The following is a 26,602-nucleotide window of genomic DNA, read 5'->3' as shown; positions in this document are numbered from 1 at the left end:
GCCCCGCACGGCTGCGGCCCCCCGCTCGGGGCGCTGTCAGGGCCGCTGCCCTCCCTCCGTCTTGCCCCCCCGTCCCGGCGGAGCGCCGGCGGGATGCGCGGCTCCCCCCGCGTTCCGGGAGGTTGTCCCCCTTCCTCCCCGGCCGGAGCCGCCCCAGCGCCCGCCCTGCTTGCCTCAGTTTCCCCGCTCTCCCCGGGCGGAGGACGGGCCTCGCTGCCGGGGGCCCCCGCGGAGGCCGGGGGGATGCCACCGTCGTGGGGGACGGTGCCCACGGGATGGGTGCCTCTGGGCTCCGCACCCCAGGGGCGCGCACCGGGGCGGGGGAATCCACCTGCGTCTCCTGCCCGGCTCCACCGATCCTAAAGGCGAGGGGGGTAAGAGGGGGCCGCCTGCCTTCCAGAAAACGGCCCCCCAACATTCACCACCCCTGTCCGTCTCCATCTCCCCCGGGTGGCTTGCAGCTCCCCTCCGCCTGCTCCCAAACTTGTGCGCTGCAGGCAGCCAGGGGTTAACCCTGGTGCTGGTGTGAGTGGGGGGGTCCCCCGCCCTTCCCCCTCCCTCCAGCCCCTTTAAATATAATTTGTTAACGTTGGGACTTGTATTAATTAAAGCAGCAGCCGCTGCAGCCTGTGACCTGGGGGCTTGTCACCGTGAAATCAAGTTTAAATCCAGATTTCAAGGGGGAAGAGAGCTGGGGGGAGCGCTGTGTCCTCCTTGGGAGGGTGACAGTGACAGCTCCTTGCTGGTCCCTGGTGCCCCTGAGCCCTGAGTGGAGCAAGAGGCAGAAGGACCTGCCCTCCGCTCACCGGGGCCCTAGACAAGGGCCCCTGCCTCAGTTTCCCCGCTGTGCAATGGGGAGAAGGACCGTAACATCCCCCCCACCCTGGGATGCCCTGGGAGAAGGTGGCAGGTGCAGTGGCTGGCTCAGGACAGGCAGAGGACAAGGTCCTTGCAGTGCTTGGGGCTGGAGCTGCTGGGCTTGGGGCTGGTGGTAGCTGTGGACCTGCTTTGCACCTCCTGTCAGCCAGAGCTGGCTTTGACAGCGTGAATGAGCGCAGGAGCTGGGCAGAGGATTTCCCCTCCTGTGTAGGGGCTTTGGAGGGATGCACCCCCTTCCACTCTCCTTCTCTCTGCTCTTCCCCCACCTCAACTCTCCCTGTTGGAGTCACTGTGGATTTGCACTGGGGCAGATGCACATATCACCCATGGAAGTGGTGGAATGGGTATAAACACCCTTGGGAAGCTGGAGAAAGCAGCAGCCTGACCCTGACAGCTCCCCTTCCCCCCTTGAGCAAGCTGTAATTCAACAGGGACCCTGGGGCTGAGCCCTTCCTCCAGAGCTGGGCGAGTGCTGAGCTGGGGAAGTCAGTCCCTGCCCCCCGAGAGCTGCTTCTGTTCGTGTACCTGTACCAGGCTTGCAGGATTTTGGGAGGGGGGGAGCAGAGGGGGAGTAACCCTTCTCCCCAACACCTGGCTGCTCCGTAAGGCAGCTGCAGTCCTTCCTCCAGCATCCTCCTCCAAGTCTCATTTCTGTAATCAAGGTTCAAAGGGCTCCAAGCTCCTTGCTCCTCCCAGGGACCCAGCTCTTGGCTGTCCCGGGGAAGAGAGAGCCCTGCCTGGAGACAGCTCTCAGCGGGTTCTGAGCTGTCCTGAGCAAGGAGCGGGGCGGTGCTGAGCTCCTGATGGACTCTGCTGCAAGATGCAGGATGCTGCTGGGCATCCCACTGCCTGCTGCTCGCTTTGCAGGTCCTCTACTTGGACACTGTGGATCCCAAGGTCCTTCAAGCCATTCCTGGGAGCTGGGCAAACACTTCCTCCCCTTCCATCTCCCTCTCCGCATCCATCAGTCCTGTGTACCACTGTCTTAGCTCCAGGCACCTCTCTCTGGGCATGCTTTGTCCATCTCCCCACACTCCATCTACCTCCCTGTTTCCCCAGGCACCATCTCTACTCGTATAAGTACTTGCACCCCTGCCACAGAGCATGTGCTTCCCCTTGTACCCATCCATCTGCTGGTCTCTGTGCTTCTGTGGTGACAGGCATCAGGTCTGGTGGGGCTGGGATGTGACAGTGGATTTGGGATTGTTGCTGGGAGCTTGAGGGTGTTCAGCAAGGTGCTTGGCTCTGAATTTCCCAGCTGAGCCAGCAGGAAAAGTCTGGTCCCTCTGGTTACCTCCCTTGTGAGGACCAGCAGTGCCAGGGGGATACGGGAGATGCAGGGAGGGGATCAGCCAGCAACAGGGAAGGAGCCAGACCTGGGATGGGTCTCCTGCTCTGGGGTCTCTGGATTCTCCCAGGGGGAAACCCATGCTTTCAGGGGAAGGTGAGCCAGGGCAGTCTGTGCCCGAGTGTTTGCACCGCATGGCCAGGGCAGGAGATCCCTGGGGGAGCACGCAGAGGGGGTGCAGCCCCAGGAGGTGTTGGGGTCCAGAGGCAGGAAGGCCAAATTTGGCTGTCGCCGGGCACATGCTGCCGGGCTGTGCTGACATGACTGGAGAGGATTACAGCCCCAGTGCTGCTGGGGCATCTCTGCCTGAGAGCTACCGTTGTGCCCAGGGGTTTTCCAGCCTTCTCTGTAGGCAGTGGGCACAGTGTGGGTTGAGGAGCATCTCCCCTCCCCCTGTGTCCCCCCTCCCAAGCTCTTCTCCCTCCCCGAAGGGGAAGCAAGCGGTTGACACATTGCTTGCTCCGAGCTCACGGGTTTCCCTTTCCCTCCCAGCTCCTGCTCCAATGAGATCCTGGGCCTGAAGCTGCCATCGGAACCGGTGCTGAATGCCAACACGGTGTGCCTGACCCTGCCGGGCCTGACACGGCGGCAGCTGGAGGTGTGCGTGCGCCACCCCGACGTCACTGCCTCGGCCATACAGGGCATCCAGATCGCCATCCACGAGTGCCAGCACCAGTTCCGGGACCAGCGCTGGAACTGCTCCAGCCTTGAGACTAAGAACAAGATCCCCTACGAGAGCATCATCTTCAGCAGAGGTAAGGGCTGGACAGTCGGACGGTCTCCCTCCTTTTCCTCTTCCTCTGCCCAGCCCCTGCTCTCAGGAGCCCTCATGGGCTCCCCATGGGCCCCTGCACAGCTCTTCCCTGGCTCAGGGAACCAGGCCAGCTCTTCAGCATCCCCATGCATGAAGGCAGACAGAGCCTGAGAAACCTCAGGGTCTGCCAGACCAAGCAGTGCTGCGCTGTGGCAAAGCTGGGCTCTTCTCCATGCGCCTTTGTACCTACGCTGGCCCTTGTCCTGAGCTGCTCCTCCCTGCTCAGCCCCAGCTGCTCCCAAGGCTCCTTCCAGGCCCCACCACTTTCTGGCATCTTCCCCCCATGCGGTGTAGGCTGGTGTTTGGAGCGGTGCCATGGGTGTGCAGCACCATTGGTGCGTCTGAAGGTGGATGCCGTGCGCTGGGATTTGGTTTGGTGGATGCAGTGAGCATCTTGGCTCATTCCTGCTCTGGGGATGGTGTTTCAGTGCATCATGGTGAGCAGAAATGCCCCTAGCTAATGGGACATAGCTCTGTGAGCCCATCACCCTGGTGTCCTGCCTTTGGGTTGGCTCCCCGGTGCGGAGAGCTGAGGGCTTTCTGTTTTGTGGGACCCTAGAGTGTGGTGGCATGGGGGGCAGGGAGACAGGCTGTCCTGGGAGCTCGCCTGCCCACAGAGCCCCTACCTGTGCTGCTGGGAGAGCTCTCCTAGCCCTCCACTGTCTGCTGAGCCCTGGCGCCAGGATCTCCTCATCTCCCTCACAGGCATGGCCAGCTCTGCCTGTATCGGAGCCTCCTGAGTTGATACTCTTTCCCTCAGGAGTGGACTCTGGGGGTGCAGAGGGGCTGTCCTGCATGGTGCAGATCAGGGTTGTGATCTGATGGGACTTTCTGTAGATACTTGAATGTATCTTCTCACCTAAGCACCCTTCTTGAAGCCTGGGCCTCAGCACATTTCTAAGTGCCCATTGCCCCAGACTGTGGGCAGGAGAGGACAATATGGTGCCAGTGGCAGGCAGGATGCTGAGGGCAGGCAAGGTGTCCAGCAGCTCCTCCACGTCCTGAGGAAGGCAACAACTACCAAAGATGCTGCTCTCTTGCCCTTTTTGGGAGCCTCCTAGCCTGGTGCCCAGCAGAGAGATGCCTCTGTCCCCCCTTCCCCAAATATCCTTACACATCTTACAACATCTTCTCTCCCTGGGACTGAGAGGAGAGTCTCACAGAGGAGAAGTTGGCAGCTTGAGGCTTATATGCCTTTGAGGGGATGCACTGGCAGGAGCCCCCAGGCAGCTGTAGCAGGTGGGGAGATGGCTGGAGAGGGGAGCACAGAAGTGTTTTGGTGCTGGGAGGTCCCTTGTGTCCAGGGCAGATGGGCAAAACCTCACTGGAGGGGATGCTACCTTGGAGCACGCATGGCATCAGGGCTGTGGTTCTGCCGTGGAGCAGCCGTGGTCCCTCTCAGCATTCCGGTGCCTGGAGGAGGGCAGCGTCTCTTCCCTCCATGAGCAGCACCCAGGTTAGGGCCTGGCAGGGAGGGTGGGGACCGTCAGCCCTGATATGCATCGAGGTATTTCCAGGTCCTCTGAGGAATGCAGTTCACTTCTAGTCTCCTCAGGCGGCAGGAGACACTGACTTGCTGGCTCAAGTTGCTCACACACCCAGGTGAGCTTCCCTGCTCCAGGTCCCACCAGGCTGGGTGAGAAGCTCCAGCAGCAGAGCATTGACCTTCTGCATCCCTCCCTCAGCCCACCAGGTCTGGTGGTGGCCGGTTACCTGCAGCTCACTTGTGTCTCAGGTGCCACCGCAGCCTTTCCCGCTGTCAGGGCTGTGACCGATGGGTGTGGGGACTCCCGCAGCCCCTGGACTCTTGCCCCAGTCCTGAGCTCTTGGGTATGGCTCAGCCCAGGCTCCCAGCACTGGTGGGATCCCATTCCCTGGGATGGAGGCCCAGCACCAAGGGAAGGATGAAGGTAGGGTTGGAGCAGCAGAGCAGAGGGGCACCTCATGGCACTCCTGTTTCGGCAGCAGAGGGTGCAGGATGAGCCCCAAGCACCCAGGCCATCCCATGCGGTTGCTCGGAGCTGTTCTGGCATGGAGCAAACCTTAAGGCTGGTGCCCTGGCCAGCTTCCAGCCCACTTGTGTCACACAATAACTGAGCTGGAGCTCTGAGCTCCATCTTGCAGCTGTTATGGACACAGACATCAGAGCAGGGATGCTGGGTGCATCTCCCGAGTCTGGAGCCAGAGGAGAGGCAAGCAGTGGAAGCGAGGGGTGCAGGCTCCGTGCCGCAGGCATTAATGCATCTGACCCCCAGGGACCAGGTCTCTGCTCTGCGGCCTGCCTCATCCTTGCCATGCCTGGGAACACAACGTGCTTGTAGGATCATTGTTTGTAACCCGAAGTGACAGACCCCTTTAATCTTTCATTCCTTTTCCCACTTCTTCAGCCATCAGTTCAGCCGTGCGTGAATCTCACTTTAAATTATTTGTAGCTGGCTTCTCCCTCCCGCTCTCCCCACTTGGCTCCGCTCCCCACCTCCGCCCCATCCTCCTGCATCTCTTGCATCTTCCCCAGCGCAGGCGTGAGCTGTCTGGGGTGCAGCGCAGGTGACTGTCCCACGCTCTGCCTGGCATCCAGGCACTCGGTGGAGCTGGGGACCTCATCCCCTAGGGACAGAGCAGGGGACAGTGGCAAAAGAGTGCCTGTCTCCCCTTTCCCCTGATCTGATTTCAAAAGTTTGAGTGGAAGCCCTGGGGATCCAGGAAGGAGCAGGGAGGCTTCAAATTGGACAGGGCTGGGAGTCTGGGATGGCTTCTGGGCAGCATAGCTGGGGACAGGGATGCTGACAGCATCCTGGGCAGAGCACAGACCTGTCGGGGGCAGCAGGGAGATGCAGCCGCCCCTGGGGTACAGGGCACAGCGGCTGCGGGGCACAACAACAGGTTAGCAGAGGGCAAGCAGACGGGGTGCCCAGGGATTTACAATCTTTGCTCTCACAGAGCCTCTGGGGTTTTTTGAGACATCCTCATGGGCTGTGGGTTTTTCAAGTTTGGTCTTTTGATGCTGCACCCTTGAGGTGTGGGCTGTCCTTTGCACCCCTCGCTGAGCCTCCAGTGCCATCTGCACCCCCTGTCCTCCTTGGCCCACATCCGTGTGCCCTCCCTGTGCATCCAGGCTCAGCATTGCCATTGCAAATCCTCCTCCTTGTCTTCCCTGGCTCCTCAGCTGGCTGCCTACATCCTTGCCATCCTCGTGGCCATTCCCTGGCACTGGCATCCCTGCCAGCACCCTCCAGTCCTGTCCCTCGTCCCACCCTTCTCTGCTGTCCCTCCTTCTCCCTCCATGTGCTGGCCTGCCGGCAGAGACATCCTCTCCTGGGCCCAGGGGCAGATGTAGGAGGATGGAGCAGTGAGGTGGAGTCAGGTGGCTGAATCTGCACCAGCAATGGAGATAGGTCCCCTGCTTCTGCTCCAAGGGTAAGCAGCACAATTGTGTCCACCTCGCTGGAGAGGGTGGCCTGTTGCTCCCAGTATGTGGTCCCCCTGCAGCATCTGTGGGCTGCTGGACACTGCTGTGTGGCTTGGCTGGGCTGAACTGTGCCTGGGTACCTGCCAAAAACAAAGCTGCAGATGGCAGTGGTCACCGAGCCTTTGTCCTTGTCTGTTATGCGTGCACCTATGGGTGGGTGCAATGCCAGCGGGGCTGGGACTGTCTGGCTGCCGGGCAGGGGCTGTGCTAAGGGATCCCTCTTCCCTAAACATTCCCCTTTGCTCATCCCAACCCCATCTATATGGAGCTCTGAAAGAAATGGGACCCTCGCAGAGGGACTGGGTGTCCTTGAAGGCCCCCAAGGGTGCGTGGCTGGAGGGGACACGGCTCTGAGAGCAGTATCCCCTGGTTTCTTCTGCAGCCTTTGGAGGGACAGGTGATGCTTGGATGCCCTGTGCCCTCCTTAGAAGGGCTCCCTGGTGCCAAGGGGTCTGCATGGCCATGGCCAAACCTTCATTTCTTACAGCAAGGAGAGGGGAACTCCCTGCAAGGCTGGAAACACGAGGTGCTGGGGCCCAGCCAGCTGCAAACTGGAGCTTGGGGAGGCTTTGCCATGTGTTGAGGGAGGCAGGTGCTGTTACGGATATCTGGGGAGATGCTGCCAAGCTCAGGACCCCGGCGCCTGGCTCTGCAGAGCCCCAGCCAAGCTCCGGTGCCCGCAGACCGCAGCGGCTGGCCCGGTGCAGCTGCAGCTGGGCTGCTGGCAGGGTTTTCAGTACCCCCAGGCAAACCAATGGCTTTGCCCACCTGGCCCTGAAGCGCACGTGGGTGCTTCAGATGCTCAGCTACATCTCTGTGGGTGCCCCCATCCCCTGGACCTTCCCCCAGCTGATGGGTGCAAGCGAGACCCTGGGGCCAGGGCAGCATCCCCAGAGTTGTGGGGCTGAGCCCGGGTCCCTGCAGCCCGCAGAGTGGCGAGGGCTGCCGGCTTGGAGCGCCGTGGGCAGACGGGGAGTGAGGGCTGCGGGCTGTCCCTGGCACGCTCACGGAGGTGCAGGGAGGCAAGTCGGGATCTGCAGGGAGGCGTTTAGTGCCTGGCGTAGGGCCAGACCCTGGCAGGTTCACCTGCAGTTTAATTAGGGAGAGGGGAGGGAGCGGGGCTGGGGGAGAGGCGGCGTGTCGGGACTGGCCATCTCCGCGGGCCTCGTAGGAGGTGGCGGGAGAAACTCTCCACCTTGCCAGCCAGCGGGGCCGGGGTGATGTGCCCACAGCCCCTGGCAGCTGCCACCCACGCCTCGGGGGTACTGCCCACAGCGGGGGCAGCTGAGCAACTCTGAGGTACCCCAGGGTGCACCTGGGCCAGGCTGTCCTGCCTGCTCCCTCGATGCCACCCAGGCACTGCAGTGATGGGTGCCAGGAGGGCGTTGCTGCCTGGGTGCGATGGTGAGCAGTGGGAAGAAGGCCATGACTCCAGCTCTCCCTGGTCTCCAGACCACGGAGCCCACAGCCATGCCTGACCCGGCCCCATATCCACATGAGAGATGGAGAAACTGCAGCATCTGTGGCAGAACCAGTGCCAGCTGGGGCTTGGCGTCCTGCTAAATGGCCCCCCGTCTCCTAGGTGCATCTTGACAGGGAAAGTTTTCCCCTGCAACAAAAACTGCTTTGGGATCTGACCTGGGGCCAAGATTTCAGATCCATCCTCCTTGCCCAGCATGGTCCTTTAAGTACACAGCAGGCTGGATGCCGGCGGTGGTGTCAGGGTGGTGTCCTCCATTCCCTCTTCCCTGCAGGATGCAATACTTCTTCTTGCACCTCCCACGGCTACAACCTCTTCTGTGGTCTCTGGAGGGATCTAGTGACTCAAACATCACCACTGAGGTCTTAGATGGCTGTAGTAGCCAGAGAGCCTCCCCCCGAAGGGCTCGGGGCCGGCTGCCGCACACCGCGCTCTGCTGTGGTTCCTGGAAGCTCCCACCCTTGCTGAGCCCATGAGGCTGGTGGTTGTCGCCTGCAGCCACATTGCTTGCTGCTTTGCTGCAATCATCTGGGCTCTGGCGTGGCCAGGGTAGAGCAAGGAATGTAAACTAAACCTCCAAGCAGAACCGTGCTGGTATGGCTGCTGCGGTCCCAGCGCTGCCCTAGGCCCCTTCTCCCCATTGCTCATAGGTCCCCATCACTGTGGGATGAGGGAAGGAGGTGAGAAGCAGGGAGGAGCGGCGGGGCCAGGCAGAGTGATACTGAGCAGGGAAATGACCACGGTGAGATGGGGACAAGACTCTCAGAGTGCTGGGATGTGAAGTCCTGGGGACCAGCCCATCCTCTGCCCACAGCCTGCGGGATGGCAGCTCCAGGGACAAGGACCCATGCCTCACCCATAAACTCACGCATGGCTGGAGAAGAATGGAGGAAGGAAGAGGGCTGGGGCTTGACCCCAGAGGTTGCTCAGCCGTGGAGGGCACCAAATGAACCCGGCCTCTTTACCTGCAAGGAGACGGGCTTGTTAGATGGACTGGGTGGGGTAGAGCTTCTGTCTGAGCTCCAGAAGGGATTTTAAGGAGATGCCACATGGGGAATTATTCGTTAGGCTGGAGAAATGTGTGAGAAAGAGGCTAATGGAAGGGCAGGGCTGAGAGGAGAGTGTCATGCCAGGTGGAGGATTTGCTGCTGCCATCCACGGGCACCGGCTGTGCGAGAAGCCAGCGATGCCAAGCGGGGTGGCAGCAACAGGTCCCTGCTTTTGGGCTGTGCCCAGCCTTGGCTCATGAAGGGCTGGAGCTGGCCCAGATTATGGGGATGGAGAACTGATATGGAGAGGATTTGGGGATCCTGGAGACCTTCCGGTGCTGGTTCTCCATCCTGCATCGCTCACCTGGGGGCTGAAGTTCCCCAGATTTGGGCTGTCCTGCTCTAACAGCAATGTGGGTGTGTTGCAGGCGCTGCCTGCCAGCGCTCTCCCCGGGGAGGCTGCGCAGCATACGCACCAGCAGCCCCATTACCTGCCCGCTGAAAAATGTTGTTCAACTTGTGCATGGAAAGAGGTAGGCTGAGAGCAAGCTTGTCCCACACTGAGGAGAAGCTGGGAGAGGCTCCTGCTGGCTTTTAAGCAGCGCCTCGTTAATTTTTTAAATGCACCAGTGTCAAATTAACACACAAAAGAGCAGCATGACTTTAAATGCAGGTTTCCGAGCTGTGTTTCATTTCCCTTTAATAAGATCATAGCATTTGCTCAGCGGGCGGCAGCGAACCACCGAGAAGACATGCGTGATGGGGAGCATCACCAAGGATGGGCGACGGCGGCGGGGAGCGGTTGTGCTCTCACCTCTCGTGACTCCGCAGCGCAGGCAGGGAGCTGGCAGAGCCAGCTTGCCCAAGCCCCCCATTAGTTAGCACGGATCTGCTGGAGAAAATGCCCCAAACCCTCTTGGCTGTTCAGCTGTAGCAAAGCCAGGGCTGATCAAGCTGCTCTTGTCCAACGGAGGGAGAGAGGCTGGCGAACTCCAGCTATTTATTTATTCATGTGTGAAGCCACAGCACAAAATCTGGCTCTCCCTCCTTCCCTTCCTCATGCTGGGGCTGGTCACTGCGTACTGAAGCAAAGAGCACCGTGGGCTCCCTGCTTGGCCTGGGAACCATAAATAAAAATATTACTTTGCATTTAAAATAAAATAGAAGTTCCCAGGTAGCGGAGGCTCTTCACCCAGCTGCAGCGGAGCCAAGTGGCCCTCAGGCAGCCCCCGCTGACAGCCCTGCGGAGCCCCTGCCGTGGGACCCGTCCCTGTCCCCATCTGCCCCATCCCCAGCTAATGGCACTTGCAGACGTCCTCGCTCACCAGCATTTAACAACAACCAGCTGCTGGCCCTGGCAGCGCGCGGTGTGGTCACGTCATGCTCTAACTAACTAGGGATGCTCGATTTTTCCAGTGCGGTATCGCGTTTGGAGCTTCTTGCGGGAGCTGGCGGGGCTCAGGGAGGGAAGGGGCATGAGCAGACAGCTGGGACTGGACAGGCAGTGGTGTCTGCTCCTGTTATTGCCTGATCCTGCACCCTGTGGGTAAGCAGAAATGGCCCATTCCTCAGCAGAAGTATTCCTCAGCCAGCATTATATTTAACATAGTGGGAAACTCTGAGTGGAGGCGGGAGGAGATACTGCCTTTCCCATCAGAGCCATAACGCTGATGCCTGAGCAATGCTGTGGTGGCATGTCCCAGGGTGATGTGAGAGCACTAGATGGGGATTTGCTCATGGTCCAAGTGGGAGCTGGTGCATCAGTACAGGGCAAGGCACAAGCTGAACCTCCAGCTCCCTACACCCCAGCATGATACTGGACTCATCCAGTCCCCTGCGGGGGCCACGCCACCCAGCCTGAGCCTCTCTCTCTCCTTCCTCACAGGCTTTCGGGAGAGCGCCTTTGCCTACGCCATCGCGGCCGCCGGTGTGGTGCACGCCGTCTCCAATGCCTGCGCCCTTGGCAAGCTGCAAGCCTGTGGCTGTGACCAGAAGCGCCGGGGTGATGAGGAGGCTTTTCGGCGCAAGCTGCATCGTCTCCAGCTGGAGGCCATGAACCGTGGCAAAGGCATGGTGCACGGGGTGCACATGGAGCACATGCCGGCTGAGACCCCCGGCCTCCAGGACTCCTGGGAATGGGGAGGGTGCAGCCCTGATGTGGACTATGGGGAGAAGTTTTCCAAGGATTTCCTTGATTCCCGGGAAACCTACAGGGACATCCATTCCCGCATGAGGCTGCACAACAACCGTGTGGGCCGGCAGGTGAGTGGGGTGCTGGGCAGGGGGTGCAGGGCAATGGTAGCTGGGATGGGGTCCCTGGGACGCATGTGGGTGGGCTGTGAGGGGCTTGTGCTGGCTGTGGTGGGATATGTGTGTGAGGCTGGGATTGCCCCCAGGCACTCTCTCTCCCCAGTTTTGCCAGGAGCAAAGGCAGCGGTGCAGTCCTGCTGCAGAGCATCTCTGTTGGGCAGGGCACCTCTGAGCATCACTGCTGTCCCTCTGCCAAGGGACAATTCCCCAGGTCTCTGTCACCTGCCTGTGCTGCAGCGGTGTTGTGGGGATGGCACAGCAATGAGTCCAGCTCCTGCCTCTCAGGGACTGGGTGAACTGGTGTCAGGCAGCTGCAGCGGGAGGGAGCTACGGACAGCGAGGAGAAAGTAACTGGCATCATGGGGACACAGCATAGGCTCGGCAGCACCCAGCCACGGCCCTGCCTCTGGAGAGGGAGCCGGTGCCCTGAGGAGGCAGATGTGAGCGGGACTGAGCCAGGCAGTGGGTGCCTATGCCAGCTGGGAAGAGCAGCATCCCCTTGGGAGTGGAGGTGACAGCCCACAGACTCGTCCCCTGGCTCTGAGGGGGTGCTGGAGCCTGCCCAGGCGAGCAGGGCAGCCTCCCCTCCATTCTCATGATGTCAGGTCTCGTTAAAGGTGCTAATTAGTAGCTCGTTCTGTCTGGAAGCTGATGTTTAAAAGCAGCCTGACATTGGAGACAAGAAGCACGCAGGCAGGAGGGGCTGGGAGGATGGCTGCATTTGCCTGCCCGGCTTTGCTCCCAGCAGGTGCCTGGGAGACCCCATCCTGTGGATCCAGTGGGACATTTGTCCCCAAGACCCCAGCCACACGCTGCCAGGGCAGCACAGAGGGATGTGTAGTGGCTGCAGGAATAAGTAATTAAAGATCAGAATTCCACAGGGAGTGTTTCCCCAGGATGGCTCAGACATTTGGATGTGCCTCTTGCTTTGAGCAGGTTTAAAGCCATCTGTAAGATGGGGATGCTGCAGAGCAGGACCTTGACATGTGCCCTTCCCTGGTGCTGGAGCTGAGCTTTACCACCCCAAAAAGCTGCCCCAGTTTGGCCAAGCTGTAAATGCCTGGGGAAAGCTAGACAGAGGTTTTTGCTTGTTTGCTTGCCTGCGCATGGTGAAGGCTCACCCAGTGTTAGGCAGCTAAATTCTCTGCAGGCTGCTCTGCCCCAAGCCAGGCAAGACCCCCCCCATCCCAATTCTGGCTGCAGGGCTCATCCTGGCTCCCCTCCAGCTCTGCATGCCCAAAACAACTGGGACTCTTGGCAGTGCTCAGAAATTTGAGGTCTGTATTGCCCATTTCCCAGGGGAAGTCCCCAGAGCCCCCTGCAGAAGGAGGGGAAGGTGAGAGAGGAATATTTGCACAGGGGTGATGTTACCACATGGTGCCCGTGGGATCCAGCAACAGCAAAAATGCCTGGGGTCTGCTTGTCCCCAAGGACAGGCAGGCACAGGACTGGCAATGTCGGCTCTTGGTGGCTTCAGAGACCATCCAAAGAGCTGGACTGCTGGAAGAAGCCTGGGAGCTGGAAGGAGAGGCAGAGGAGGACCAAAGGGATAAAGGAGGGGATGGTACCAGTGCAGGTGGGGAAGAAATGGCTGGACAGGCTGCCCAGCTCAGGAACGCTGTTGAGATGAGAGCGTAAGCCCATGTGCGCGTTGGATTGTGATGGCTGTGGGTGCCATGCATTGGAGCAAGGAGATGATGCTGTGCCTGGTCTGTGCCTGTTGGTGCCGTGCTTATTGCTGGAGCTGGACCTGGCCATCCACATGCCTGGGGATGGGTTGTCCAGCTTCCCACCTGCTCTCTTAGCCACGCTGTGGGTCCCACTCCCACCCAAGCCCTCCTCACTCCTAGGACCATCTTTCTGCTGTAATAAGGAACAATCTGCTGGGATTTCCCAGGAAAGGAGTGGCCATGCTGGATGCAGCAGCTCTGTGGTCCTCCCCTCCAAGTCCTGAGGCTTCAACCCCTTGAGCAGAGCGGTGACGCGGACATGCATGCCATGCACCATGCCCTGCCATGTGCCATCCCTCTTTGTGCACCGAGCAGCTGCAGCAGCCAGGGCTCTCCAGCATCTCACTGATGCTGAGCATCCTCCCCACAGTCCTGATGTGTCCCAAGGGTGCTCTGCGCATGGGTAAGCCTGGCTCCCAGCTCAGACCCTGCAATGCTGTTGGGATGACAATCCCACCGATGGCCTCATCCAGTGGCTGCAGGATGTGGGTTTCTGTAGTGTAGTGGTTATCACGTTCGCCTGACACGCGGAAGGTCCCTGGTTCGAAACCAGGCAGAAACACCCTGATTTTTTTCATCTTTTGTATCCAGCTACAAAGCCAGAGAGGGGATTGCAGCTGCAGGGGATGCACAGCATCCTCCAACCATGGCAGTGGTCACCTTGGTCTTGAGTTGGTCTTGAGAGGAACCCCCTGGGGCTTCCTATTCCAACTCAAGACTGAGGTGGGTGTCCTGCATCCTTGGGAGGGAGCAAGTTTCCCAGCGAGGAGCAGCAGGAGCACGCAAGAGGCTTTGCAGGTCCTCCTAACCTGCCAGATCAGAGAGCGAGAGAGGATGAAAGGCAGCCAGGAACTACCCATTAGCCTCACAACAAAGACCTACGATAAAGCTCTTATGAGCGTGTCTGGGAGGAGCTGGGAATGTGCGAAAGAAAGCACCAGCGAGTCCGGGCATGTGCTGAACCCGGGTGTCTGTGAGACGGGGGAAGGACATGGCCGGGTAGAGGTGCGTGGAGGAGATCCGATGGCAAAAGCATGGGGCCAAGGCTCAGATGGGTCCTTCTCGGGTCTCCTGGATCTGGCAGGGTCCTGTCCCCCTTGTGCTGCCCATGCAGGAGGAATAACAAGCTGTCCCTGGGCAGGGATGGATGGGTGCTGCGGTGCTGGGGCTCAGGATGCTCAGCAGTGATGGCTTGAGTGATGGAGATGGCACACACACACTGCCTTCTCCAGCCCGTGCTGCAACCAGCCGCAGCCCCAAATGAGCCCCTGTGCAGCTGTCATGCCACTGTCCCCTCCATCCTGGTGGTGACCATCCCAGCCACAGCCCTATATGCAGATTTTCCCTGGTCCGGCCAAGGGAGCAGGGAGGGGATGTGGGAAAGGATGGGGTCCCAGTGCCACCATGTTCCCATGGATGGTGGCAAGGATGGTGGCGAGCAGCTGGTATTCCTGGCCAGCACACCCAGCACACGCCGAAGAGGCCCAGCAGCTCATTACCTGTGAGGTGGAGACTGTTCCCAGCAGGAGACAGGACTCTCAGCAGGATGAAAGCCAAACTCCAGCCCAGCCCAGACCTCTCTGCCGTGTGCCCCAAGCTCCAGGCATGTTTCCCTGACCTGCCTTCATTACCATAACTGCTTAGCAACGGAGAGATTTACTCAAAAACAAGAAAACAAGGAGTAAAAACTACCCACCCCTACCAAAACAAGGCACTCCTCACACATGCATCCCCCCCAGGGAGGGGGCAGGAACAGGCAGCACGTGTCAGGCGTGAAGCCGGGCGGCCGGGCAGGGCTGGCATCATGGGACAGGACCTTGTGCAGGGCGGCGCGTCCCCTGGGCTCCCCCTGAGCCCCGGCGTGTGGCCCTGGGTGGGAGGATCAGACCACGATAGTCTTTGCAAGCCCCAGCCTGGCTCCCAGCGGGGTTTCGGTGTCCCCATGGGAAGGGGACTTGCTGGAGCCTGTGTGAGCACGTGGGCATGGGGGCATGCGACCCAGCAGGGAATCCCTGTCAGGACAGAGCACAGGATGGTATAAACTGTCTCTTTCTAGGCTGTTGTGGGGATGTGCAGCAACTCCATGCCCGTGGAGATTGCTTAGCATGAGCTGTTTCCCTTGGCACAGCCACAGCAGCATCCCTTGCAGGGATGGGGGACCTAGGGGGACCCCAGCTCAGCAGCATTGTCCAGGGATCCCAGGGTCCTCCTTGCTGCTGCACTGGCCTCTGGTCCTTGCACAAGCTGTGCTCCCTGGCCAGCCCAAACCACAGCTGCAGCCCAAACCACAGCTGCAGCCCAGCCCATGCACCCTGGCCCTCGTGGGGGGTAGACGTGTGGCACCGGCCTCAACGCAGCCTCCCCGCGGCCTCCCCAAACCACAAGTCGGGGCTGTGAGCATCTCTGATTCCTGCTTGAAATTCGGGTGATGGTGGGAGGCAGTGCCTTAGCCTTCCGGCGCTGCGCCCGGGGCTCCCATGAGAAAGCAGGCAAGAGCTGAAAGCAGAGCTGCTCCTGGGACTCCCAGAGCTGGGGATTTACAGGAGGAAAGCCCTGGGGAGGGAAAAGCATCCCTCCCACCTGCCCCTCTTGCAGTGCTCCTGGCTGGTGAGGTGCTTGGGGGACCCCTGCACTGGGGAGTCCCAGTAGGGCTGGAAAGATACAGCCACGCTGGCTTTCAGTTGGGGTCCAGGATCAGGTTGATGCTGCTGGAGCCAAGCAGCAGTGGAAGGTGAGTCCCTGGCTCCTTCTCGTCCCTATGGTCAGGTAGCTCACCCTCCCCTTTAGGTGCCGATCACTTGCTGGAGCGTAAAAGCCAGTTGGTACTGCCAGGATAGGAAGGGACAGGGTGTGGGACATGGGTGACACTGGGCACAGCAACAGGCTTTGCAGCTCCAGGGCTCTGATGGCTGCTCATGCTAGCCCTTGCTGTTCCCACAGTGCCAACCAACAGCGAGCTCCGCGATGGCTTCTCCGGTCCCCCAAAAATGTCTCCTCCATGCTGACCCCACTGTCCTTCCCTCCCCGCGCAGGTAGTGATGGACAACATGAGGAGGAAGTGCAAATGCCACGGCACCTCGGGGAGCTGCCAGCTGAAGACGTGCTGGCAGGTGACGCCCGAGTTTCGCCTGGTGGGGTCCCTGCTCAAAGACCGCTTCTACGGGGCCACCCTCATCCGGCCCCACAACCGCAACGCCGGGCAGCTGGAGCCGGGCCACGCTCGGCATCGCCGCCGGGCCGGCATCAGCGAGCTGGTTTACTTTGAGAAGTCACCCGATTTCTGCGAGCGGGAACCGGCCCTGGACTCCTTGGGCACCCAAGGGCGCCTGTGCAACAAGACCAGCCCGGGCATGGACAACTGCGAGAGCCTGTGTTGCGGCCGCGGGCACAACATCCTGCGGCAGACGCGCAGCGAGCGCTGCAACTGCAAGTTCCACTGGTGCTGCTTCGTGGCCTGCGAGGAGTGTCGCATCACCGAGTGGGTCAGCGTCTGCAAGTAGCCGGGCAGGGATGGGTGCCCACCCCAGGGTGCCAGGGACAAGCATGCCTGCCCGCAGGGGGGGAGGGAGACGGGGATCGGCGCTGGGGGGGGAGATGGAGCCATGGTACCCGCTTTCTTCCACTCTGAGGGGAGCAGGAGAGGAGATGCTCGGCACCCTCTGAAATCAGCACTTTGTCGTCACCTGGGGAGGGCAGGGCTGCCTGCTGCCTGCTGCCCGCCTGGCCCCACACGAGAGCACCAAGGCTCCCGGCCCCGGGGAGCGCACGGCCATGCTGTACAGACCGCCGACACCAGCACCGCTCGGGGGGGCGGAGGGTGGGCATGGGGGTGGGGGAGTGCCCGCTGGCACCCAGCGGGACGGGGCAGGGTGGGGTGGGGGACAGCAGGGCATGGGGAGCCCAGGGTGGGAGGGGAGGGGGGGACACACACATTGGCACCGTGCACAGGTTCCTCCGGCCACATGCGAGACTGTGCTCTGAGAGGGATGGGGATGGAGCATCCCTTGGGATGGAGAGGGGGCACAGCTCCCCGGGCTGGGGCTCGCCTCTGCTGGGGCAGAGCTTGGGCTGGCTTGGGCTGCAGCATCGTGGCCGGAGGGGAGGGTGCCTGGGGCTGTGCTGTGCGTGCCTGTGTTATTGTATGGTAAGTTATTTTCTGGTTGTGAATAAAAGTGGATTGGAGACAGCACAGGGTATTTCAGGGTGCAGTACCCTGCTCTTCCTGCTGCCTGGGGCTCTCTGCTCCTGCAGGGTGCCAGAAGGATGGAGGGGGACCCTTGGTACTGCCTACCCACTTGTGCGAGACTTTCTGGTGCTCTGCTGCCATCCCATAAGAGTCCTAGGAGCTGTTTGCAGACTGGCAGGAGGTGGGGACCCGAACACTTGTGAGGTGGCTGCTGGGAGGCTCCTGCCCAGCCAGACGCATGCTGGACCCCATCCATCCTGTGGGAATCCCAGCTCTTGGCCTCATGCCCGTGGCTGTGCTGGGGCTGGGGGCTGCACCCCTGACCCCACACTGCTGGGGAGGGATGGTGGAGCCAGAGAGCAGGAAGAGGGGAAGGCAGTGAGGACAGGCCAGCAGATGGGAGTCCACAAATGGCACCTCGCTGCGGTGGCTGGGAGGGCACCCATCCGGCTGCAGCAGCCTGCAGGGGCCAGGCAGTGAATCATGCTGCTGGTATCTCCCGGCTGATAACTTCCCCGCTCCTCCCACAGCTGTGTGCCCCTTGGGGCTATGCAAAAAAAAAAAAGTGAATTAAAAAAAAAAAAAAAAACCCAAAACCAAATCGAGGAGGAAAATACCAGGCTGGAAGGAAGCGAGCGCCCCGGGCCCAGCGGGGAGCGGCCCGTGTCCTCGTTTCATAACGTGCCCGCAGGCAGCGGGGAGCTGGGTCAGCTGGGACGGATGCTCTGCCCTTCACCACCCCTGGGCAGGAGGGCTGACTTTGCCCTTCCAGGAGGGACTGGATGGATGGGGTCCTTGCCCCTGGAGCCAGCTGTGTTTTAGGGGCTGAGGAGAAGAGGAAGGTGCTGGAGGGAAGTGTGGGAGCTCCTGTGACCTTGCAGAACCTGTGTGGCTCCATCTCCCAGCATAGCAGGGACAGCAGGGCACGCGGCCACCGCAGCAGTTCCCGACAGCAGAGACCTGGGGCTGGTGACCGCGCAGGGATGGGATCTCTGCTTGGGGCTCAGGGCACCCAGGCTCACCCTGTGGGGCATGAAAGCAGCGGTGTTCCCATGGGGCGAGTTTGCTCTGGCAGGGCATGCTCCAGCAGTTCATTTTCCCTTCCGAGATCCTGCTTTTCCATCTCCAATAACCATCTCCAACATCAGGGCCCTTTCTCCAAATCCCCAAGCCCTTTGCCTCTCACTCTTTGCCCCAAGAACTAGTCAGACCCCCTGATGTCTGCTGTCCACCCCGTTTCCACCCCTCCCTCCCAGGCTGGCCAAACCCCCTTGTCCCCAGGGCTGTGCTGCCCAGTGGGGCTCTGCGTATCCATCATGCTTCGGCACTTTGTAGGTGGCGTTGGCTTCCCACCTCCCAGGGGCTGCTTTGCAGGCGCCTGTGATCTCAGGGCTGCCTGGGGTGACGACTGACTCACCGCCGAGCTCTCCCCGCACCACACCAGTCCCTTCACTCCCCTGCTTGCTAATCCCAGGCCACCTGCACTGCAGCAGCTGGATCCCGGCACACGGCTCCCCTGGCCGGGCAGAGCTGGGGAGGGGACCAGAGTGGGGACAAGGTGTCTTTGATGACACAAAGAGGGGATGCAGGGCAGGGCCATTCCCCCCAAGCACATCTCACATCCCCCAGCAAGGGACCAGGCTCTGAGCATCCTGGGGCTGCAAAGACTGCAGTTTGCTCTCCCCTTGCCCCCCCCGTTTTGGGAACATAGCGTTGTGAAATGGCACGCCAGTAATGCCAGCACAGCCAGGGTGAGACTCCCAGCACAGCATGGCCACCGAGCCCGGCAAGCCACAGTTCCTGGTGTTGTTTGGTTCTGCAGAGACCCTGTCTGAGCTTGGGACCCCAGGCCATTCATTGGAAAACACAAAACGATCCCTTGATCTCGGTGGGTCTGCAGGTGGCATGCTCTGGGTGCAGGCAGCTCCAGGGCACAGGCTTCCTGGTCGCAGGAGCTCATTCCCTCCTGGGGCCAGCTGGCTCCCAACACAATACCAACCTTCAAGATCTGCTCTGTGGCTTCCCTTTCTGAGGGAGCCACAGGCAAGACACCAGTGTGCCTGTGGTTACAAAAACAGTGTCCCCATGCTTCCCTAACTGGGAACAAGCTGCCGGGCAGCCATCCTAACAACCGCACTGACTGCTGGGCACAGAGAGCGTGCAGGACACCTCCTTTCCCCATGGCCACTGCTGAGCCTCCGGAACCAGTTGCCAGTGAGGGCTTGGCTCCCCAGGGTCTGGGCATCCCCAGTCTCTCCTCTTCCATGATCCTGAGTGCAGCTTCCCTGATCCACAGATGGGATCTGTTCCAGTCCCACCAAAAGTCATGTTTCCTCACATGGATGGACTATCTAAGCCTGCTGAGCTGCTCCAGTCTTGCACCTTCTGGTGCATGGCCCTCCTGCCCCATGAGGGACACCTCCACCCTGCAGGGCACCACACGGGGGGCTGGGCTGAAATGGGAGGGCTCAAGGTGCTTCACCCAAGAGAGAGGAATGACCATTAGGGTAGAAGCACCCAGGCAGATGATGGAGGTGGCTTCCATCAGAGGGGACCAGATTTTCCCAACGGTGTCCCATCATCTCCCCGCAGAGGCAAATCGCTAAAGAAGTTCCAAAACTTAAAAAGAAATGGCCATTTCTTTCACATGCATGTCATGAAAAGGGCAGTGATGGCTTCTAAAGATGGCAGCAAGTCCATGCTGGGAAAACCAGGTGGAACTTAACGCCAGTTTCATCAAGTATTTTTGCCCAAGCTCTAGAGGTTCCTCTATCCCTGAGAGTCCCTGCCACAGAGGGGACCACCAGCCTGGTGGCTCTGCTAGAGACATATGAAGTCAAGTGGTTTTTCTCAAAGCTTGGACTTCCCAGTCCCAGGAGCAGGAGAGCTTCTCAGCTCCTTCCAGCAAACCAAAGTTAAAACTCACTTCTTGCCCCTGCGGTTGTGGAGAGCAATGGGAATACATGACCTGAATGTGACTGCCAAAAAGGCAATAGAGAGACCTGAGCTGGCCCAATCGGTTTGCACTTCTGCCAGGACTGAAGCCAGATATGTGGCTGTCCAGATGTGGATACCCCAGGCTGGTGCTCTCTCAGACCTTGGCCTTGTGCCCATCACCAGACACAGCATGGAAGAGCCAAGGGGACAGCAGAGTCCCACCAGCATGGCAGGTTGCTGGGTCTTTTCTCCTCTCACCCAAAACCCCAGCTCATCTCCTGCTTCTGGAAAGCTCCAGCAAGGGTGGGGAAGGTCTCTGGGGGTGGCAGGGGGGGAGTGGGGGGGCTGGGACTTTCCCCAGGAGATCACAGGAGGAACTTTGGCTGGAGGGTGGGGGGAACCGGTGAGGAGTTGCTACATCATGCCCCAATGAGCCGTGAGTAACTCTTCTGGTATTTCTTCCCCGCACAGAACAGTCATCAGAGCCAGATCCTGCCCGGGGGAATCGCTACACGGGAACGCCCAGCCCCATCCAAATTCCTTTCCTGCTCCCAGTAGAGCCGATGTGAAGCAGAGGCACGAGGGAACGGTTCCCTGGTACCCCCTGTCCCATCCCACCCGTTGGGGTGGCATGAGCATGGCCATGGGCAGGGCTGGCAGTGCTGGCTGACAGAGCCTAGTGGGCCACCGACCCACGAAAGCAGCCAGATGCACCTGGGCTACTGGAAGTCACTGGAGATCAAAGCCTCATTGCATCTGCTGGTCCAAGGGGAGCAGAGGGCAGAGCCTTCCTTGCCTTGGTCTGGGCAACTGGCCTCCATGCTTCCTCTGGTTGAGAAGCAGGTGGCCATGGCTTGAGACGCTTCCCAAGAGCCTGGCTGGCACCATGCTGCAACCTGAGCTGCAGAGAGGTGCTCCGAGGCTTTCCTGAAGTTCAGCCCCAACATGTCATGCTTGGCACCAGCACCCGTGCAACCCCCCAAAAAAGAAAAAAAAAAAAGAGTTTGGCCCTAACTGACCTGCTTGGCAAGGCAAAGTACCTACAGCGAGGCAGCAGCTGGCTCAGGAGAGGAGCCCAGGAGTCCTGTGCTCCCGCTGCCAGGCCCAGCTCCTGCCCACCACCCCCCGGCACAGCATCCTGGTGGCATTGCCCCCACGACGAGGGCTCGGGTCGCCTGCCTGGTGAGGAGGCTGTAGCCACCACTGTGTTGAGCTTGTTGAGTGACCAGACACACCGGCAGCAGCCTGACTCTGCAGGAATGCCCTCGCTGCCTGGGAGGACTGCAGCCTCCTTGCTGGGCGGCAGCTGCACCAGCCCTCGGTGCTCCACGGCTGGGTGTCCCCGAACACAGAGCTGCCACGCGCCTGCAGAAGGGCCAGCAGTGTCTGGAAACGGGTGGGATGTGGAGATGGAGAGCAGTGGGAGGGCTTGGGCTGAAGGCTGTGATGGAGCCAGGGGAGCTCCAAGGGCCGGGGTAGGAAGAGCTCCTGGGGGAGACTGGACAAGGGATGGGGAAGGTAGGGGCTAAGCAAGCTGGGAACAGAGTTTGGGGTCCACTGAGCCCCTTAGGCAGAAGATCTGAGTGGAGGCAGTGGGTGCAGAGGAGCAGGGTGGGCAAGCACCGGAGTGAGAGCAGGTGGGGGAGACGCACGAGAAAGGAGGCTGATAGTGTGTCTGGGAAGGGGGTGATGTGGAGGTCCTCCACAGCCCAAACCCTGATGGCTGAGATCCCCACCAAGCAGATGGACACCAAGTCTCCCAGGGGAGCCTGTGGACTCAGAGGGAATGCTCTAACCATTAGACCGCCTTGCCTGTGATGTGCCCCCTGCTGCAATGGCTGTGAGTAGGTTCGGACCCAAATACTCTTTACTCTCTCAGTCCTGCATGTGGTTCCCTGCCCCCAGAGACACCCCAGGCCTCTCGGGGAGTGTGTGAGGGACACCAGGACTCTCACAGGGAGTGCCCAACCCTGGCTACTGCACGAACGGGTGCCTTTTCTCTGTCCCCCCAGCTGGAGCTGAAGAAGAGGAAGGTGGGTGCCAGTGACAGGGAGGGACATCGAGGTCCACCAGCATCCCCAGCTCATTGCTTCCATGAGGCAGATGGAGAGGGAAGAGGATGCCTGGCTGTGACAGCACAGGGCACACCCGGAGAGGGGAGTGACCCTGGAAGCAGCCTGGTGAGGACAACAGGACTGATGGGAGAAAGGGGGAAAAGCTTTTTTTGGACATGGATGGAGAACACCTGGGGGGACTTTGTGCCACACCTCTCCTCCCCCCACATGGCAATGGGAGGTTTTGGGCTGGGGAAGGAGATGATGGAGGGGCAGAGCCGGCGTGGGGGCAGGACGCCAGTGCAGGGGAGGTGGGAGCGGGCAGCTGGGGGTCGGGGGATGAAAGCACAGGGTCCTGGGAGGGGGGGTGACAGGAGTGGTGCAGAGGCAGCCAGCACAGCCAGGTGCAGTGGGAAGGGCTGGGAGGAAGGCAGGGAAAAGAGGCCAAGTGCAAAGAGAGCAAAGGCAGCGGAGGAAAAGAGAGCGTGGCCAGAGAGGCAGACATGAAAGGGGGAGTGAGGCAGGGGAGAGATGAAAGGGCCATGGCGCGGGTGCTCCTGCCTCCTCCCCAGGCTCCCGGGGCTTTGTAATCCCCGGGGAGCTGGCTTCTCTCATGTGGTGGCCCGCAGCTGTGTGCGGTCGGCTCAGCCCCACCGTTCCGCACTGGGACTTTCCAGGAGGGGGAGAAACCCAACACAAAACACATGACTTAACCAGCGCCTGCCAGGCCCCGGCGCACGCGGGGTCCGGGGGCACCCCGGTACACGGCACACCCCGGGGATGCTGCAACCCACCGGGGCCGGGGCCAGCCGGCAAGCACGGTCCCTTTTGCTCCGGGGAGAGGTGACCCGGAGCAGAGTGAAAGGGGTATGAGCCCGGCCGATCGATGGGCAAAGCTCCAAGGTGGTTACGCACGCATGCAAGAGCCGGGGAGAGCCTGGATCAAACAGCACCCGCGGCAGCACAGGGCCGGCCCCTTAGGGGCACCCCCCTGAAGGCACGAAGGTGAGGGGTTGCAGGGGCTGTATGGGCTCAGTCCCTCTCCCCTGCTAACCTGTCAAGTGCCATAACCCCCGTTCCTGCCTGCTGGGCTTGGCTCTGGGTACCGGGGATGCAGCAGGACTTGGCAGACAAAGTTGGCACCCATCCTGATGGGTCACTGGGTCACTTATTTTACTGCTCAAAAGCAAACCAAGAACACAGACCACAGCGGATACTGAAGGAGCGCTTCCAAGGCACTTGTGACTTGGGATATCTCTCTTCTCCGTGCCCAGCTCAAGCCACCGGAGGGGGACTCTTTCCCATAGCAGATGACCTTGCTGCTGGACAGTCTCCTGTTCACCACTGCTGACTGCAGGGATGCTGGGCTCTCTTCTCAGCTCTGGGTCAGGTGGGGCAGCAGAGCTGGTACCCATGGGGGGGTCCCCCATATGTCTCCCTTCTTCCTCGTCTCAGTTTTGCCTGTGCCAACCTTCTCTTGTGTGCCTGTGTGAACCTGGTGGGTGCAGCTAGAAGTAACTCTGACTGAGCTTGCGCAGCACCAGATGCTGCCTTTGCCCTCCTGTCTCAGGGCTTTTCGTCTCTCCAACCCCACTTTCAAGACAAAAGAGGACTGGTGCTTGGCAGCATGGCCAGGGACCTCCTCCGAGCCACTGGTGAGAGTGTCACTGTGTAGGACCTTCCCTTTCCAAAGGCTCTCACAGAGCAGGGTTGTATCAGTTCCATGGGTATCGGCCGTCTGGGGAGATCCCATCTAACTCCATCTTCTTGGCTACATCTGGAAGTGCACTGATTTTCTCCAGAATACCCCATTCTCCCCACAGTCCCATCTACCCTCAGCAAGGAGCTGGAATGGGAATCTCTGTGGGGCAAGGAGGTCCCAGCCCTAATGCGCTGTCCCTGCCCCTGCCACGTCTGGCTCCCACTCTGCACTGGTCAGGAAGGGTCGCACCACCCTCAGCCACACACATGAGAGAAGGGGTGCAGCCATCCCAGGGTGCTCCCCACACCTGCATGGCAGCCCTGAAAATGCTCCTGGGAACATGTCCCCATGCCGGCCGGAGTGCTGTCTCCATGGCTGCAGTGGGCTCTCACTGCAGGGACTCGCTGAAGAGGTGATGAGGATGCTGCAGTGGGGAAGAGCCCAGTGTACTTGGGGAGCAGGGGGTGGCCGTCCACGTCCCCCATCCCTCCCAGTATGAGCCAGCCCTCCCCAGAAGAATGCTCCAGCACGGCTGCAGCTGCAGGGAGGGGAGGCACTTGCCGAGTGCCGTGGCATGAAGGCATGATAGGGCACGCTCTGCCGGACCATGAATACCTGTCCCAGGCGGTTAGAGGCACCCAAGGCGTGTACGGGTGGCGCAGGAGCACACGCCTCGTCAAGCCTGGGTGGTGGTGCTCCACCGGGAGAGGAGGCTCTTTCCAGTTCACCCTCCCACTCACGCTGGTGAACGACTAGCTCCCCCCCGCCAGCGACCCGCTTCCCCATCACACTCTGCACGTAGCACACGGGTCTTGCGGGGGGGGGGGGGAATACCCCTTTTCTCCCTGGCAAAGGGGGTGTGAGTGGGCCTGGCCTGAGGCTGGGAGTGGGCTGGGTGGCCTTGCTGGGTCCCTCCAGCCTTAGCATCACTGCTTGAATGAACTGCCAAGGGAGCTGCTAAGTGAGGATTGGAAATCAGGCAATGTGCAAGGCAGTGAAAGAATAAAAAGAAGCACAAGTAGCAGTGCCTGGTGACTTGCTCTCATTTGCTGCTTGCGTGGACATGGACAGCATGCCTGTCACATGCGTGGGGACACATCCATGTGAGCCTCATCCCTGCTGCTCACGCACAGCTCACTGTGCTCCTGCTGCTGCAGGAGCCTATTGCTCAGGACTGCCTGCACCAGACCAGGAGCATGTGTCATGCCAAGAGACCCCCAGACTCTCTGCTCGCTTGTGCTCTCAGCCCAGGTACCGATGCACACTGGGGGCCTCCTAAAGGGCTGATGCCAAGTAGAGAATGAGGAAAAAAGCCAAAGCCTCCAGCTGTTTGTAACAGCTGCCTAATAATAAGGATGCACAGCACCATGACACTGCCAGTGCAAATCTTCTGCCATGACCAGATGGGGTAAATACCTGCTGGAGGAAGGGTTTTTGCTGAGCAACATCTTGGAGCAAAGCCAGGTCTGGACTGGTGTTGGTAGCCCTGTGCTGGCTAAAGGAGTGCTCCAGACCTCCTGGGAGCTAAGGGCTGGGAGTTCACTCTCTGTACATTTGGTCTAACAAGGAGACACATTTCCAGCAGCCAGAACGCTGAAACACTTTTGACCAGGACTGGAGAATTTGCAGTGCTGGAGGCAGTTGAGCCAGGCAGGTTGCTAACCTTTGAGGATGCTTGTCCTCAGGAGGTAGGGGCTGTGACAGGAGAAGTGCAAAATCAGGAGAGGATTTCTGCCACGTTCCTCCAGCTGTAGGACCCAGAGCAAGCCCAAGGTGGTTGTGAAGTAGAAGGCAGCAGCACTGGTTTTGCCTCCTCACATCCCCCCCGCCCCCCCTGCACACACTGCCTGCCCAGCATTACAAGGAGAAACAATCTGTGCTGTCATGGTGCGTCATGCTTGCTGTTCATGGGTGCTGAAGCCTGTAGTGGGATGGAGCGTCCTGGACAGGCTTTGATGTGGCTGCCTGCTAAAACCACTCCTGCAAGGTCCCTGGGCAGCAGCCCTGGCTGCGGGGCAGATATCCCAGATATTGCAGGGGCTCTGCTTCAGGTGGTGTTGGTTGGACTGAAAGAGGAGCCTGGCAGCAATGGGAAACCCAGGATATGCTGGACGATAAGCAGTCTTTCCCTGGAAGCACTTTGCAGCTGGCAGCTCAGCCCTGCAACCTGCCTGCAAGATGGATGCTGTCAGCTCTGGTGCCAGCACACAAGAGCTCCCATGGATAACACAGCAAGAAGCAGCGAGGCTCAGAATAGGACCCAGAAGTCCTGTTCCTGGTGCCACTTCCATGCCACCTGTCACCCAGACTGAGAGGCAGCCTGGTCCTTGTGCTGTCTCTGTAGCCTGGTGCTGCTGCTGGAGGGGATGCCTTGAAGAGATGTCGCCAGAAGCATCTCAGGATGTGAATCCCCCACAGCGGGTGAGCCCTGTGGCGAAGCATAGTGCTAAATCAAGGCTCAATGTGGGCAGGGATGTGAGGCACTTTTGTCACTTGACTTGGGGACCAGATGCTGGCGAGGGGATGAGAGAGGAGGTTTGTCCCTGCTCAGCCCATGCGCACTTCAGGGGGTGCTCAGGCTGCGAGCAGTGCTGCAGCGGTAATCGGTCCGTGGTGGCTGTGGTTCCCGGAGCCTCCTGACTGTCCGTCCCCTCTGCTTCCTATTGCTGCAGTCACAGCACTTCGGGATTTGGGGATTCAGGTC

At 60.2% G+C, this 26,602-nt stretch overlaps 1 protein-coding gene and 1 non-coding gene across 2 annotated transcripts in view; both read left to right on the top strand.

Moving 5' to 3' along the window:
- WNT10A (wingless-type MMTV integration site family, member 10A) overlaps window positions 1-16,519 on the top strand; it is an 18,754-nt gene extending 2,235 nt beyond the window's left edge. Inside the window, exons 2-4 of the mRNA XM_010569705.1 lie at window positions 2,720-2,982; window positions 10,865-11,241; window positions 16,052-16,519. Coding sequence (XP_010568007.1) covers window positions 2,720-2,982; window positions 10,865-11,241; window positions 16,052-16,519 — 1,108 coding nt within the window. The remainder of the gene's footprint in view (window positions 1-2,719; window positions 2,983-10,864; window positions 11,242-16,051) is intronic.
- On the top strand, window positions 13,509-13,581 carry TRNAV-GAC. Its single transcript has one exon. It is a non-coding gene; the product is annotated as a tRNA-Val (tRNA).
- Window positions 16,520-26,602: the final 10,083 nt, after the last annotated feature.

Source organism: Haliaeetus leucocephalus, unplaced genomic scaffold (assembly GCF_000737465.1).
Source record: "Haliaeetus leucocephalus isolate CR32 unplaced genomic scaffold, Haliaeetus_leucocephalus-4.0 Scaffold1, whole genome shotgun sequence".
NCBI classification, from domain to species: domain Eukaryota; kingdom Metazoa; phylum Chordata; class Aves; order Accipitriformes; family Accipitridae; genus Haliaeetus; species Haliaeetus leucocephalus.
This window is presented reverse-complemented; position numbering and strand designations above follow the sequence as displayed.